At 50.0% G+C, this 15496-nt stretch overlaps 1 protein-coding gene across 2 annotated transcripts in view; it reads right to left on the minus strand.

The window, feature by feature from the left end:
- Positions 1-15496, minus strand: part of NCAPD3 (non-SMC condensin II complex subunit D3) — a 146094-nt gene that overhangs the window by 27297 nt on the left and 103301 nt on the right. For both annotated transcript variants that reach the window (XM_030221959.1, XM_030221958.1), the window contains 3 exons: positions 4499-4690; positions 3105-3202; positions 2903-3018 (listed from right to left, as the gene is read on the minus strand). In XM_030221959.1, coding sequence (XP_030077819.1) covers positions 2903-3018; positions 3105-3202; positions 4499-4690 — 406 coding nt within the window. The remainder of the gene's footprint in view (positions 1-2902; positions 3019-3104; positions 3203-4498; positions 4691-15496) is intronic.

Raw genomic sequence — 15496 nt, forward strand, 5'->3', positions numbered from 1 at the left:
AATTTATTTACTTTCCTTGAGTCTCTCCAGACCATTCCCGACAAGTGGGTAATATGCTCTCCTACCAGCAGAGGGGGAAAGGGAAATGGGACTTGATACCGCCTTTCTGAGGTTTTTTTTTTTTTTGCAACTACATTCAAAGGGTTTACGTATATTCAGGTACTTATTTTGTACCAGGGGCAATGGAGGGTTAAGTGACTTGCCCAGAGTCACAAGGAGCTGCAGCGGGAATCGAACTCAGTCTCCCAGGATCAAAGTCCACTGCACTAACCACTAGGCTACTCCTCCACTCGTTAGGGAGACTGAGAACTATTGAATAGTGACACCTGTATAAGGGACTGTGCAACCCTGACATGCTCAGTATTTCGCATAGCTAAGCAGTAATAAAGAGTAGGAAACAACCTAAAACAGAAAGTGTAACAATCAACAGAACCCTAGGAAAAGAAGTGAGCACCAAAAATAAATACATAAATATATATCTGTACTATGACACTGCAGCTCCCGCTACCCCCCCCCCCCCCCCCCCCAACACACACTCTTCCAGGACGGGGATCGGGAATGGTCTGGAGAGACTCAAAGAAAGTAAATTAGCAGTTATAAATTTCTCTTTCCTTATCGTCTACGCCAGACCATTACCGAGTGGGAAGTACCAAAGCAGTACTCACCAAGGGTGGGAAAGCCCATGATCAACACAGAAATGCCAAAAGAAGCATCCTGCTGAGACTGAACGTCCACCTTATAATGTTGGATGAAAGTGCAGAGAAGACCAGTAGCAGCCCTGCAAATATTGGAGAGGGATAAGCGAATGCTCCACCCATGAGGCGGCTTGTGCCCTTGAAGAATGTGCCCACAACACTGGCAGCACAGTCTTACCATACAGCAAGTAAGCAGACAAAACCACCTCGTTAATCCATCGAGTGATCGAGGCCTTAGATGCTGTCTGTACTCTGCATGGCCATGCAAACACAAACAGACGGTCTGCGGACAAATTCCTCCGTTTGGCGCACATAGCAATCCAGTGCCCTACAAACATCTAGCTTATGCAAGGAGGAAGAAGCCGTTTCCTCCCTCGAAAAGGAAGGCAAGGAAATCGACTGATTAACATGAAAAGGGGAAAGTACTGGCCTCAATAACACCTTCTTCTTGGAGAACACCAGAAAGGGCTCTCTACACGACAAAGCATGCAACTCCGAAATACGCAGTGCCGAAGTGATCGCCACCAAACACACCACTGAGAGAAAGATCCTTAATAGTGGCCTGCCAAAGAGGCTCAAACGGAGCCTTAGTTAAGGCAGACAGCACCAAATTCAAATCCTAATGGGGAACGACCAGACGGATAGGTTGGGGGGGGGGGGGGGGTAATCTCTTGACCCCCTGGAAAAACAAAGACATCTGGCTGGAGTGAAAAGGAACACCCATGCAACAGGCTCCGAAAACAAGATAGAGCTGCCAAATGCACCCGAAGGGAAGACGACAAATCCTTTTCCAAACCACACAGAATCTGCGTGACTGAGGCCTGAAGGGGGGGGGGGGGGGGGGGCACCTGTTTGTCCTCACACCAGTCTTCAAAAATATGCCAGACTTGAACATAGGCCAGAGAGGTGGACTTGTGAGAACTTAAAAGGATATGAATCACCCCCAAGAACTAACCCTTTTCCAGCAACTGTGCTCACTCAACAGCTAAGCCGTAAGCGTGAATCGACCCAGGTCGGGCATTAGAATAGGACCCTGCTTCCAAAGTCCGTCCTGCAGAGGAAGACGAAGTGGACCGTCCACTTGCATCTGCACCAGGTCTGCATACCAGGGACGGCGACCCCAGTCAAGAGCGACTAAGACCACCAGACTGCTATGTCCTTGAATGCACTGAAGAACACAACCGATGAACAGCTACGAAGGAAACGCAAACAGCAGACCCTGTACAGACTAGGGTGACCCAAACCATCCAGCCCCTCCGACAACTATCCCTTTCTGCGACTCAAAAAAATGGAGCCTTGGCGTGCTCGGCCATGGCCATGAGATCCATGACTGGAGGACCCCACCGGTCGACTGAGTTGTTAAGCCACAGGAACCAGATTCCACTCTCCCTATCAAAACGATGCCAACTGAGGAAATCAGTCTCCTGATTGTTGACCCCTGCCATATGCGCCACGGACAGCAATCACAAATTCTGTTCCACCCAGGTCACGAGAAGGGCTGACCTGTGCCAACCAAGGGCTCTTCATAATTGACATACGTCACTGCCGTCGCACAGTCCGACAGGACCTGCACATCCCGGCAGCGTACCAGTCGTTTTTTTTTTTGTTGTTGTTACATTTGTACCCCGCGCTTTTCCCACTCATGGCGGGCTCAATGCAGCTTACATGGGGCAATGGAGGGTTAAGTGACTTGCCCAGAGTCACAAGGAGCTGCCTGTGCCTGAAGTGGGAATAAGAAGCCCCTTAGGACTTACACCCTGTAATAGAGATCCAAGTGTGGGTTCTCTAACATTTACAACCCAACCTAGAAATCCCAAATGGGCCTACCAGACTGAGTACACTGCACAGGCTGCACACATCTATCCTCTGCTGACACTGAGAAAATACTGGTTAGTAGAAGGTCTGCACAGGCTACTTGTATAAGAAGTTTTAGTGTTCTCAGTCTCCCTCTGCTGGTAGGAGTGCATAACCCAAGCGTCTTGAATGGTCTGGAGGATTGCTGAAGAACAATCATTTAGCATGGCAACTTATTTTGTATCACAGCAGAAATGTCTTATAACTTTCTGCATGAATATGATGCAAAACTATTCTGTAGAGAGAGCTTCTGAACTACACATCTTGATAAAAGGCCTAGTGAGAGGCTCATCAGGTATCAAGATGGCCACAGTACTTGTTGTGGTGAGCTCAGTCACTGTTAGAAGCTTTACCTGGACATTCTCCAGGGTATCAGCATGCGCATGACACAGTTTCTGCAACGACTCCACTGCAGGACTGATTACCTCTGGGGGTGATGAGAACTCCATCAGCCAGTTCTTTACATCATCTGGAAAAAGTCAGGCAGTCATATACATTTTCCAGGCAAAGGGAAAAAAACAAAATGAGACAGCAGTGCAAAATGAAAACGTTTACCAATCAGCCTCCCTCTGTGGTTCTGGGGCAAGTGCACAGCCACATGGCCTATTACACACAGGATATGGCCAGTGGTATTGGTACTGCCATTTTTCTGCCTGCAAAAACAGCAGAGAGAGAGGGGGGGTGGTTATAGCTCTAAAAACAAGGGCAAACAAGGAAGGTGAGACTTCATGTACAAGAACAGCATTTATGCCTAATTATACCTAATTTGTCAGTACTGAGAGAATAAGTACATGCAGAATAATAAAAATGTTCTGTGCACAGAATGTGCTCTACGGGATACCGATGCCTCAATCCCACTCTCCAACTGTGATGTATTTAATGTGAAGAATTATATTTATATGGGAGGACTGCTATGCCAGAACAGAGAGGAGGACATTGGGGGTGGGGGTGGTGGTGGGGACCTCAGTGCCCCCTTACCTCGAAAGCTTCTAAATGAAAGCTACTTTTGCAGCTCCATTTCCAAGTTTTTACTTCAGTCTTATGGCATAGGACAGAGGTTCCCAAACTTCCCAGGCAAAGGCCACGTACGTCATTTCAAATAACCAAAAATGCTGTGGGTCCCACTAGGTGTTTTACCGAGCAGCAAAGGCCCCCATTAAAATCTGTCCTTTTTAGCAAGCTGAAATGCGAAGGAGAAGGGGAAGCAATGTTACCAAAGGTATCTAAAAAAGGTAGATGGACCCTGCCATACCTTAGGCAACCTTACCATCTGCCTCCCTCAGTGAATAGCAGGGTGGTGTGTGCGCGCATACATCTTTCCTACATTCCTCCCGAACACTCTTGCTCAGTCTACTTCCCCATCCCCCATGAGTTTTCTTGTCAGCAGGACTGGGAAACCCTCTAGCACTGCAGTTTTCTCCTAGCTGCTGTAGTGGGCCACAAAAAAGAAAGGTAAACTTTGTTCCAAGCTGATCTGTCCATAAGCAGGGAAACTGTTGGACCAGAAAGACATGCTCTGTGGGTTCTAGTTGAGGAACTCCTGGAATAGGTTATCACTAAAAGCCCACTCTAGATAGGTGCATGAACATTGCGGGTGCTGAAATCTGCACTTTAGAATCAGACTCCTGTTTTAGGATGTTACAAAATGCAGTAAATCACACTGGGTATGGTAGGAAGAATTTTATAGCAAAGCCCTAGGTCTGTTTGAAGAGATGGGGTAAAACTAAATCAACCACCGGAAGTTAAATGCTGTCCTATACAACAAAACCCCTCATGAATTATTTTAAATTTAAGAAAACAAACTGCACAAAGACTCTCAGATGGATGTTCAGTGAGGTACTATAACATGAGACCTTAACTACAGACATTCAGTTTTAACAGTTTTAATATATTTGAAAGTGATATGCTATGGAAAATTCATGAAGACAGTGAAGACAGGGGTCTTATACCTTCGGATGCTGTCCCAGGTGTCCAGGATCTTGGTGAAGTCTAGTTTGGGTGAAGATCCTGCAACCTTGGCCAAAAGCATCCAAGCTGGTACAGTATGCTCCGTTTCCGTGTGAGAGATCAAATTACTGATGAACGTAGAAGAAAATCGGTCTTGTTTTGACCATATGTGAAAAGCCTTGGTTAAGTAGCGACTGCAAACAAAGAAAAGGAGATATTTTAAAAAGAAACTTTCCATAGTCTGATTTCTAATCATCAATAGTATGAGTCAAGCAATGACGGAATAAATTTTATCTTCCTATTCATTACTTGTTAATTTCCTTTCCTTGAGTACAGCTAGACCAGTTTAAACCAGTGTGTTATATCCCCTGACCAGCAGAAGGAGGTAGAGAAACACAGCTTCCAGCGACATCACCGATATAAACAGCAGGTGCAGCCTACAGCTATTCAGTATAGACCAGGGGTTCTCAACCCATTGCTCGAGACATACCCAGCTAGTCAAGTTTTCAGGATATTCAAAATAGATATAAATGAACATCCTCAACTGTATGCAAATCTACCTCAATTTAAAAAAAAAAAAAAGAAGTGGCAAATTAACACATTAAGTCTCAAGATATTCTCCCATATGTTTAGCTGAAGTACTTTCCCCAAACTTCAAAACAACTTGTGGCGTACAAAAAAAAAATCTTAAAATGGAAAAAGCCACAGTTCCCTCACCTCCACCTGTTGCAAAAAGCTTACAGGGTGAAAAGGATCCTCGTGCCTTGGAAAATATTTGTGTCTGAAAAATGCTGAAGTTTAGTCATACCTTCAGAAAGCTTTACAGCGAAACTTTGCCCACAGTCAGTGTGATTAAAGTTGAATAGTACTCCGTTCCTTGAAAGCTAAGTCATTAGACTTTTTTTCCTTTATCGTTAAAAGTATGTTGATCCAGAAATTGCATACAAGTAGAGTACTAAATAACCCTTCTGAAATGGCTTTTTATGCCTATGAGTGTTTACCCTCATTAAAATCCTTTTAACTCTGTAAGGTTTTTACAACAGCTGGAGATGAGGGAACTGAGGGTTTTTTCCCTTTTAGGATTTTTTGTACTCCACAAGTTGTTTTGAAGCTTGGGAAAGTACATCAGCTAAACATAAGGGAGAGGATCTTTGAGATTTAAGGTAAAATTATGTATCATACCTGATAATTTTCTTTCCATTAATCATAGCTGATCAATCCATAGACTGGTGGGTTGTGTCCATCTACCAGCAGGTGGAGATAGAGAGCAAACTTTTGCCTCCCTATATGTGGTCATGTGCTGCCGGAAACTCCTCAGTATGTCGATATCAAAGCTCCATCCGCAGGACTCAGCACTTAGAGAATTACACCCACAAAGGGACACTCTGCCCAGCTCACCACCGCCGAAACGGGGGAGGGGAATTAACCCAGCTCATCCCCACACAAGTGGGGGAGGGGAATCCGTCCAGCTCATCCCCGCGAAGCGGGGGAGGGACACCACACCCGCCGATGCGGGGGGATCTGGCTTATCCTGCAACCGCAACCGCGGGAGGAGCTGACTGACCCTAACACCGCTGAAGCGGGAAGGGTACAAAGCTGCCCTACAGCCGCACGAAGCGGGAGGGAGTGCCGGCAGAATTTAAGTCTCAATCCAGCCCCGTAAAACGGAGGGGAGAGGAATGCAGCAGCTCACTGTAACACAAATTCGTCTCAACTCTTGAAGAATTCATTGACAAACTTGAACACGAAGTCCTCCTGAACAGGAACTGAAGACTAAACTTGAACCTGAAATGCAACCAGAATATAAACAATACAGATATCTGGGAGGGACTATGGATTGATCAGCTATGATTAATGGAAAGAAAATTATCAGGTATGATACATAATTTTACCTTCCATATCATCATGCTGATCAATCCATAGACTGGTGGGATGTACCGAAGCAGTACTCACCCAGGGCGGGACATTGAAATCCCTGACCTCAACACTGAAGCTCCAAACCGGGCCTCCGCCCGTGCCGCCACAGTCAAGCGGTAATGCTTGGAGAATGTATGGGCCGATGCCCAAGTTGCCGCCTTGCATATCTCTTCCAAGGAGACGGAGCCGGCCTCTGCCATCGAGGTCGCCTGAGCTCTAGTGGAGTGAGCCTTCAGCTGGATAGGCGGCACCTTCCCCGCGGCCACATAAGCCACTGCAATGGCTTCCTTGACCCATCTTGCCACTGTAGGCTTAGCAGCCTGCAGACCCTTACGAGGACCTGCAAACAGGACAAACAGATGATCCGACTTCCGGAAATCATTGGTCACTTCCAAATATCTGATGATGACTCGTCTCACATCCAGATATTTAAGAGCAGAGTATTCCTCTGTGTAGTCCTCCCTACGAAAGGAAGGGAGACAGAGCTGCTGATTCACATGGAAGCGAGAAACAATCTTGGGCAGGAAGGAAGGCACTGTGCGAATAGTCACTCCTGCCTCAGTGAACTGCAGAAAAGGCTCTCGACATGAGAATGCCTGGAGCTCGGAAACTCTTCTGGCTGAAGTGATAGCCACCAAAAAGACTGCTTTCAACGTCAGGTCTTTCAGAGATGCCCTCGACAAGGGTTCAAAAGGCGGCTTCTGTAATGCTCTTAGCACCAGGTTGAGATTCCACGCAGGCACCACCGAGTGCAGAGGAGGGCGCAGGTGATTAACTCCCTTGAGAAAAGGCACCACATCTGGCTGCGAAGCCAGGGAAGCACCCTTCAGGCGGCCCCTGAAGCAAGCCAGGGCCGCTACCTGGACTTTAAGGGAACTGAGCGACAGGCCTTTCTCCAGACCTTCTTGCAGGAATGCCAACACTGAAGAAATTGGAGCAGTGAATGGAGAACATGAGCCTGCTTCACACCACGCTGCAAAGGTACGCCAAACCCTGGCGTAAGCAGTAGAAGTAGAGCGCTTCCTCGCTCTCAGCATAGTGGCGATGACCTTGTCTGAGAAGCCCTTCTTCCTCAGACGCTGCCGCTCAATAGCCAGGCCGTAAGACCAAAGGGGGAGGGATCCTCCATCACCACGGGACCCTGATGTAACAGACCCTGCTCCACTGGCAGCCGCAGAGGATCGTCGACTGAGAGCCTGATCAAGTCCGCATACCAGGGACGTCTGGGCCAATCCGGACCCACCAGGATTACCCGGCCCGGATGCTTTGCCACCCGGTCTAGCACCCTGCCCAACATGGGCCAGGACGGGAACACATAGAGGAGCTCTTGTGTCGGCCACTGTTGGAGAAGAGCATCTACTCCCAGGGATCGAGGGTCCCGTCCTCTGCTGAAAAAGCGCGGCACTTGGCAATTGGCCGATGACGCCATCAGATCTAGGCTCGGCTGGCCCCAGCGCTTCGTGATGCCCAAGAACGCCTGAGCAGATAGCTGCCACTCTCCGGGCTCCAAGGTATGGCGACTGAGAAAGTCCGCCTTGACATTCATGACTCCGGCAATGTGGGCCGCTGACAGCTGTTCCAGGTTCGCTTCCGCCCACTGGCATAGATTCATGGCCTCCTTGGCTAGAGGGGCGCTCTTGGTACCTCCCTGGCGGTTGACATAGGCCACAGCCGTGGCATTGTCCGACAGGACCCGTACTGGCTTCAACGCCAGTACCGGGATGAACTCCAAAAGCGCCAACCGAATGGCTCTGAGTTCCAGGAGGTTGATAGACCACTTTGCCTCTGCAGGAGACCAGAGCCCCTGCGCTGTCCTTCACAAGCAGTGGGCTCCCCAGCCCGACAAAGAGGCGTCCATCGTGACGACAATCCACTCCGGGGTCACCAGAGGCATTCCTGCAGACAACTTGTCTGTCTGCGTCCACCAGCTCAGCGCCTTGCGCACTGCTGGGTCCAAGGGAAGGCGCACAGCATAATCCTCCGACATCGGAGTCCAGCGCTGCAGCAGAGAGTGTTGTAGTGGTCTCATATGAGCCCTGGCCCAGGGCACTACTTCCATCGTGGCCGTCATAGAGCCCAACAGCTGCACATAGTCCCAAGCCCGAAGAGGAGAGGCTACTAGGAACTGGTCCACCTGAGCCTGAAGCTTGACAATCCGATTGTCTGGCAGGAACACTCTGCCCACTTGGGTGTCGAATCGAACTCCCAGATACTCCAGGGACTGAGTTGGGCGCAGCTGGCTTTTCTCCCAGTTGATGATCCACCCCAGGGAGCTCAAAAGAGCAACCACCCGGTTCACAGCTTTGCCGCACTCTGCATAAGAGGGGGCTCGGATCAACCAGTCGTCCAGATAAGGATGGACTTGTACTCCTTCCTTCCTCAGGAAGGCCGCGATGACCACCATTACTTTGGAGAAGGTCCGCGGAGCAGTAGCCAACCCGAACGGGAGGGCTCTGAACTGGAAGTGTCGGCCCAGTACTGCAAAACGCAGAAAGCGTTGATGAGGAGGCCAGATGGGAATATGCAAGTACGCTTCCTTGATGTCCAAGGATGCCAGGTACTCCCCTGCCTTCACTGCCGCTATAACAGAGCGGAGAGTCTCCATGCGAAAGTGCCGAACTTTCAAGGCCCGATTGACCCCTTTGAGGTCGAGGATAGGCCGTACAGAACCTCCTTTCTTTGGTACCACAAAGTAAATGGAGTAACGTCCCTTGCCAAGCTGATTTTCTGGCACCGGAACGACCGCACCCAGGCAGATCAGATTGTCCAAGGTCTGCTGCACTGCCACAGCTTTGGCCGGAGACTTGCAGGGAGAGAGTACAAACCCGTCTCTTAAGGGTCGGCAGAACTCTAGCTTGTAGCCGTCTCTGATGACTTCCAGCACCCAAGCGTCTGAAGTTATTGTGGTCCATTCGCCCAGAAACGAGGACAGCCGTCCTCCAATCTGCACTGGGGGGTGGACCAAGGCCCCGTCATTGGGTACGAGACCCTGGGGGAGGACCGGAGGGAGCACCTCCGGGACGGCGGTCTCTGCGAAAGGAATGCTGCTTGGGGGAGAAGTTCCTCTTGAAGGAAGAGGAGGCAGAAGAGCCCGACCTGCCCGGGCGGTACCGACGTGCTTCCTGAAACCGTCCTCTGGAGGTACCGGGGCGAGTACTAGCCCGAGCCCTGACCTCTGGTAACTTCTTGCCCTTAGACGTGCCGAGATCGGTCACGATTTTGTCCAGCTCGACCCCAAAGAGCAGCTTGCCTTTAAAAGGCAATTTAGCCAGGCGGGATTTAGAGTCGTGGTCAGCAGACCAATGCTTCAGCCAAAGCCACCGCCGCGCAGAGATTGTCTGAGCCATGCCTTTAGCTGAGGCCCTCAAGACATCATACAGCAAGTCTGCCAAATAGGCCAAGCCTGATTCCAGGGCCGGCCAATCAGCCCTCAAGGAATGATCCGAGGGGGAAGCCCGCTGCACCATAGTCAGGCACGCCCTGGCCACATAGGAGCCGCAAACTGAGGCCAGCAAACTTAAAGCAGCCGCCTCAAAGGACGACCTTAAGGCCGCCTCCAATCTTCTGTCTTGGGCGTCCTTTAGGGCCGTGCCACCTTCCACCGGCAACGCCGTTTTCTTAGTCACCGCAGTGATTAAAGAAGCCACGGTAGGCCACAGATAGGCCTCACGTTCACTTTCAGGCAAAGGATAGAGGCGGGACATAGCCCTAGCCACTTTAAGGCTCGCTTCCAGGACATCCCACTGAGCCGAAATTAAGGTGTGCATAGCATCATGCACGTGGAAGGTTCTAGGCGGGCGCTTCGTCCCCAGCATAATGGCAGAACCAACAGGGGCTGAGGGAGAGACGTCCTCCGGAGAGGAAATCTTCAAAATGCCCATGGCCTGCACTAACAGGTTGGGCAAATCCTCTGAGCTAAAGAGCCGCGCTGCAGAGGGGTCGTCCGCTCCATCCGAGCGGGGATCCGTCTCCTCCAAGGAATCCGCAAAGGACCGTTGGGAGAACTCAGAAACGCTGCCCTCATCTACATCGGAGGAGACAAAGCCCTCCAAGGCCTGGGAATCAACCCGAGGGCGTTTACCTCCGGGGGCCTCAACCTCTTTACCAGACGAGGGAGCAGGGGCAGCGTTTTGCATAAGGAAGGCCTGATGCAGCAGCAAAACAAACTCGGGGGAGAAACCCCCCAGACTGTGCACTTCCGCAGCCTGGGCTACAGCCCTAGACGCACTCTCAACCGGCGCTCGCACGAGCGGGGGAGAGACATGCTGCGCATCCAAAATGGCGTCCGGCGCGACACTCCGCGAAGGAGCCGCGCGGGAAGAACGGCGCTTAAGTTTAGCCGCTTTTGTGCCGTCGCCCAAATTAAGGACGTTCATAGCATTAACGTCTCCCACCTCAAGGGCGGCCCAAGAAGAAGCCGTCCGAGCAGAGTGGCCGGCCAAGATGGCGGAGGCGAGCAGCGGGGGATGGGCGTTTATGGCGGGAAAAACCGCCACACCGGAGGAAGGACCGGGACACTCATCGGTCACGAAACTGTCACCCAACAAGGGCGAATCAGACTTTAAGACCCCCGCATCCCCTCTAGAAGCGCACAAGCGATCCGGGGAGCGACTCTTTGCGCCCTCGCCCTCCGACGCCATAGGCCACGTGGAGATCAATCGGGGAACCCCCTGCCCGCTATAAAAAGGTAAAAATTACCTGCTTTCCGCTCCGAGCTGTAACGACCTGGTGTCCCAGTGAGTAGCTGCAATAAACGTTTAAATAAACGTCGAAATAAACGCCTTTAAGGACGTTCAAAATTTTTTTTTTTTTTTTTTTTTTTTTTAACGGAGCCAGCGGGAGGGGGGAGAAAAGGAGGGACCTGGCGCCACCAGGTTTGCACTTGCTCAAGAAGAGCCCTGAACCCCAGGCACTCAACAAAACCTAAAAATTAGGCTTGGAGGCCTAGCCAGAGCTGCTGCTGTGTGTGACCACCACCTGCTGAGATAGAGAACATACTGAGGAGTTTCCGGCAGCACATGACCACATATAGGGAGGCAAAAGTTTGCTCTCTATCTCCACCTGCTGGTAGATGGACACAACCCACCAGTCTATGGATTGATCAGCATGATGATATGGAATGTGCAAATGTACCTCATACATACTCATCATGGGTATCCTAAAAACCTAACTAGACAGGTGTGTCCCGAGGACTGGGTTGAGAACCACTGGTATAAACTAATGAAGCTCATAAGACAAGAGAAAACTCAAAAGGATTCTCTGAACCTCTGTAGATAAAACTCAAACCACACTTAAGTAGTCTTCAGCTATAAACCAGCTCTGAAGGAAGTACTGCACGGAAGCAGCATAGCCCAACAGTGAGGTACTCCCCAACCCCCCCCCCCCCCCCCCCCCCCCCATCTTCCAGGGCAGGATGGTGGAGTGGTCTAGCTGGGACTCAAAGAAAGGAAATTAGCAAGTAAGCATAACATTTCACCTTCCTCATCCATCCAGATAGAAAGTGAAACTGCTTAAGCTGGAGAGGGTAACGGTGTGTCAGCCTGACTAGCATCACTGTGTGGAGAGAAGGTAGGGGGCTCTAGCTCTCCCTCATCCTGTTAGAGGAGACACCAGGTGAGTGCCTGTGGGAGATCACTGCCATGCCCACTCAGCGTTGCAGCTGCCCAAGTTTCAAACACTGACTGGTCCCAAGTCCCCCAATTGTGGGGCAGGACCATTGAGGGTGAGTCAGACAGGCTCTGGAAGTGGCTGCTTGGGCTGCCTCATGACCAGGGCGGCTGACTGATGCCAACCTATCAACCACAGATTTGTGATTTTAGGTGGGAACCATGGCCATTTTGGAGCCTGGCTGCATAGCTCCCTCTTCAGAACAGACTCCTGGTGGATAAGGACTGGGAGGGCTCTGCAGAGACTGCTTGGTGGTCCACTTGGGCCCCCTGAAGGCCAATCTGGCCAACTTGGGATTTGGGCTTTATGCTAGCTGCAGCCATTTTCAAGGGGCTTGGCAGCATGGAAGGAGGGAGAGATTCTTGGTCTTTTCCCCGAGGGGTGTGTTGGGACCACAAAGCCAACCTCCCTCCCTGGGTCCTAGAACCTCTGCCCCCACCTCCATCACAACCACCACCACCACCGCTGCCCCCCCCCACAACAAGCAAGCACAAGGGCAAGTCAGTGGGGGTGGGGGTGTCAGACAAAATGGAGGGCAGCACGACTCTTAAGGACCCCCTGTAATCAGAAGATTTGGGGGGGAGGGGAGATATTGAGGCAGCTCTTCAGTTCAGGCGTATCTGTGGGGGATATGTGGCCCAGTGATTACAGCAGCTCCCCTCTCCCTAGATTCAGCTTGGCTGGAAGGGCAGCCTTCCTGGCAGACTTCCTTTATAATCTAACCCACGTGTGTTTTGAGCTGGGTTGCCTCTTTGGTGGGAGCTCATTGTCTCTGGCTGCACATATTGCCTTTTTACTCTGTCCTTTAAGGGTCACTTGTTATTTCAGAAGTGTATATCACAGAGACCATTGCAAGGCGCAAACCCTCTATATTTCTAGTTTATTTTAGTATAGCTATAATGCATTTCTCAGCTGGGAGCAGACATAAAATTGCAAGACAGCTAGAAATGTATTTTTTTCTAGTAACTACCCTTCTAAGGCAGTAGAAATTTGTGGTTTGACATTTGGCCTATGCTAATGTGATAAGTTGCAGGTCAGCAACCAAGAGCCAGAGACTCCTATGACTAAGGACACCTGCAGTATCCAGATAAACAATCAGAAGGAGAATCATGGGATAGGAGGTAGTGCTCTATTGTGGATTAAAAACTGGTTAAAAGATACAAAACAGAGAGTAGGGTTAAATGGTCAGTACTCTCAATGGAGAAGGGTAGTCAGTGGGGCTCCCCAGGGATCTGTGCTGGGACCACTGCTGTTTAACATATTTATAAATGACCTAAAGATGAGAGTAACTAGTGAGGTAATTAAATTTGCTGACGACACAAAGTTATTCAGTCGTTAAATCGCGGGAGGATTGTGAATTACAAGAGGACCATACGAGACTGGGAGACTAGGCGTCTAAATGGCAGATGACGTTTAATATGAGCAACTGCAAAGTGTTGCATGTGGGAAAGAGGAACCTGAATTATAGCTACATCATGCAAGGTTCCACGTTAGGAGTCCCGACCAAAAAAGGGATCTAGGTGTCATCGTTGATACGTTGAAACTTTCTGCTCAGTGTACTGCTGTGGCTAAGAAAGCAAATAGAATGTTAGGTATTAGAAAAGGAATGGAAAACAAAAATGAGGATGTTATAATGCCTTTGTATCGCTCCATGGGGCAACTGCACCTCAAATATTGTGTTCAATTCTGGTCGCCGCCTCAAAAAGATATAGTGGAATTAGAAAAGGTGCAGATAAGGGCGACGAAAATGATAAAGGGGATGGGACGACTAACTTATGAAGAAAGGCGAAAGCGGCTAGGGCTCTTCAGCTTGGAGAAAAGACGGCTGAGGGGAGATATGATAGAGGTCTATAAAATAATGAGTGGAGTTGAAAGGTAGACGTGAAGAGTCTGTTTACGCTTTCCAAAAATACTAGAACTAGGGGGCATGATATGAAGCTACAAAGTAGTAAATTTAAAACAAATCGGAGAAAATATTTCTTCACTCGACGTGTAATTAAACTCTGGAATTTGTTGCCAGAGAATGTGGTAAAGGCGGTTAGCTTGGCGGAGTTTAAAAAAAGGTTTGGACAGCTTCCTAAAGGAAAAGTCCATAGATCATTATTAAATTGGAAAATCCACTATTTCTGGGATAAGCAGTATAGTGAATGATACATACCTGTAGCAGGTGTTCTCCGAGGACAGCAGGCTGATTGTTCTCACGACTGGGTGACGTCCGCGGCAGTCCCCACCAACCGGAAAAGGCTTCGCGGGACGGTCGGCACGCAGGGCACGCCCACCGCGCATGCGCGGCCGTCTTCCCGCCCGTGCGCGACCGCTCCCGCCAGTTGAATGACAAGCAATAAAATATGAAACACAACTCCAAAGGGGAGGAAGGAGGGTAGGTGAGAACAATCAGCCTGCTGTCCTCGGAGAACACCTGCTACAGGTATGTATCATTCACTTTCTCCGAGGACAAGCAGGCTGCTTGTTCTCACGACTGGGGTATCCCTAGCTCTCAGGCTCACTCAAAACAAGAACCCAGGTCAATTGAACCTCGCAGCGGCGAGGGTATAACAGAAATTGACCTACGAAGAACAACTAACTGAGAGTGCAGCCTGACCAGAATAAATTCGGGTCCTGGAGGGTGGAGTTGGATTTACACCCCAAACAGATTCTGCAGCACTGACTGCCCGAACCGACTGTCGCGTCGGGAATCCTGCTGGAGGCAGTAATGAGATGTGAATGTGTGGACAGATGACCACGTCGCAGCTTTGCAAATTTCTTCAATAGTGGCTGACTTCAGGTGGGCCACTGACGCTGCCATGGCTCTAACACTATGAGCCGTGACATGACCCTCAAGAGCCAGCCCAGCCTGGGCGTAAGTGAAGGAAATGCAATCTGCTAGCCAATTGGAGATGGTGCGTTTCCCGACAGCAACCCCTAGCCTGTTAGGGTCGAAAGAAACAAACAATTGGGCGGACTGTCTGTGGGGCTGTGTCCGCTCCAAGTAGAAGGCCAATGCTCTCTTGCAGTCCAATGTGTGCAACTGACGTTCAGCAGGGCGGGTATGCGGCCTGGGGAAGAATGTTGGCAAGACAATTGACTGGTTAAGATGGAACTCCGACACCACCTTCGGCAGGAACTTTGGGTGGGTGCGGAGCACTACTCTGTTGTGATGAAATTTGGTATATGGAGCATGAGCTACTAGGGCTTGAAGCTCACTGACCCTACGAGCTGAAGTAACTGCCACCAAGAAAATGACCTTCCAGGTCAAGTACTTCAGATGGCAGGTATTCAGTGGCTCAAAAGGAGGTTTCATCAGCTGGGTGAGGACGACGTTGAGATCCCATGACACTGTAGGAGGCTTGATAGGGGGCTTTGACAAAAGCAAGCCTCTCATGAATCGAACGACTAAAGGCTCTCCAGAGATGGCT

The sequence above is a fragment of the Microcaecilia unicolor genome, chromosome 12 (genome assembly GCF_901765095.1).
Source record: "Microcaecilia unicolor chromosome 12, aMicUni1.1, whole genome shotgun sequence".
NCBI lineage: Eukaryota > Metazoa > Chordata > Amphibia > Gymnophiona > Siphonopidae > Microcaecilia > Microcaecilia unicolor.